Genomic DNA, 1,428 nt, shown 5'->3' with positions numbered 1-1,428 from the left:
AGAACCTTAGAAAGGGGGAATTTTGGTGCTAAACGATACTCGTGCATAACCCAATTAGATTTATGGCCTTTTGGGGCTCTTCCAGTGTAAAAAACCAAAGTTTTCTTCATACCCACAATTCTTTTTGCTCTGAAAATCTCTTTATCTTTGCCAGTGGCCTTCCAATACCCAGAATCGGTAGCTCTGTTCGTCCGCAGCCCAGTGGGGTACTTCCTGTCCTTGACGCAGAAGAAGTACCACTCCTTTTCCCCCATTTTGGCTCTCCCTAATAACATAAAAGACTGTAAGTTGAGTGAATTAGGATTGAGATGAGTATAAGTGATGAGATACCAGGCAAGTCCCAGGGCTCTGATTTGTTCAAATCGGCCTCCCCGATGGCTACGGCGGTGAAGTTGGTGTTGAGGACCTTGGGGGAGAGGTAGTGGGTGATGAGCTCCTCGTCCGTCGGATGGAATCGGAATCCCGGCGGCAGTTCTATCTGCTCGTCCATTATTGAATTCATATGAACACACACACACATGAATTTGGGGATATTATTGGAATCCAGAGGTTGAACAAAAACCATGCCTTTATTTATACCTGCTGCCAAACACATCTTTCCTCCATTTATTTTTTATTTTTTATAAATATTGTAAATTGTCGTCATCATCAGCGTCAGCATATGGATTCTATCTTTAATTTTACCCAACAAAGAATAGGATAAAACCTATTAAAATTGTAATGAACCCATCTATTAATGCCCGAGTCGGTCACAACACGACTTGGCGACTCGAGGCCAACCCACGCTAAGGGGAAAAAAAAAGTCGAGCTTGTGAGAACTAAGTCGAGGCTTAGAAATTTACCATCCATATTAAGTTGAAGCATTGTTAATACTAACTATTAAGACCAAAACTATTTATTTGATAATAATAATAATTGTGGGTAGGCTAAGGATATTAATTGAGTATATTAATCTAAAACACGAGAGCGTTGACTTTTTCATTAGAGTAGTGTGACTCAGTGAGTTACTAGCTACATCATCAACTTTACGGTAATAATGGTATTGATCGTAACCATATGATCATCACATTTAACTTATATATAAATGATCTTATGAGATTGATCAGTAGGTGAAGAGACTGAATTTGATTGCATGGTGTTAGTTGTTATTTAATTTATTAAATAACGTTATAATCTTATATTTAATGATTTTCATTAGAGGTTAACTTTTTTTTTTTTTCTTATTTTACTTTTAAAAATAATAGGAAGAACTATTAGCATCTAATCCTCTGAATTTGAACATATGATTGAGCTACCAAAAAAAGAAGGTAGATCTTGTACTAACTTTTTATCAAAATTATACTGTTTTCATTCGGTTACGTCCATCAAATTATATATACAATGAAAAACGATATTAATGAAATTATTGGAATATATATATATATATAT

General features: G+C 35.6%; 1 protein-coding gene across 1 annotated transcript; it reads right to left on the bottom strand.

Moving 5' to 3' along the window:
- Positions 1–11: 11 nt before the first annotated feature.
- Positions 12–529, bottom strand: LOC111786839 (NAC domain-containing protein 92-like; the record flags this gene model as incomplete). Its single annotated transcript, XM_023667052.1, has 2 exons — positions 331–529; positions 12–265 (listed from the first exon to the last, which is right to left on the bottom strand). Coding segments are annotated over exons 1-2 (444 nt in total), but the record flags the coding sequence as incomplete, so codon positions are not given.
- Between the last annotated feature and the right edge of the window lie 899 nt (positions 530–1,428).

The sequence above is a fragment of the Cucurbita pepo genome, unplaced genomic scaffold, assembly GCF_002806865.2.
Source record: "Cucurbita pepo subsp. pepo cultivar mu-cu-16 unplaced genomic scaffold, ASM280686v2 Cp4.1_scaffold002994, whole genome shotgun sequence".
NCBI lineage: Eukaryota > Viridiplantae > Streptophyta > Magnoliopsida > Cucurbitales > Cucurbitaceae > Cucurbita > Cucurbita pepo.
The sequence above is the reverse complement of the archived record's forward strand: the minus strand, read 5'-3'. Positions and strand labels throughout refer to the sequence as shown.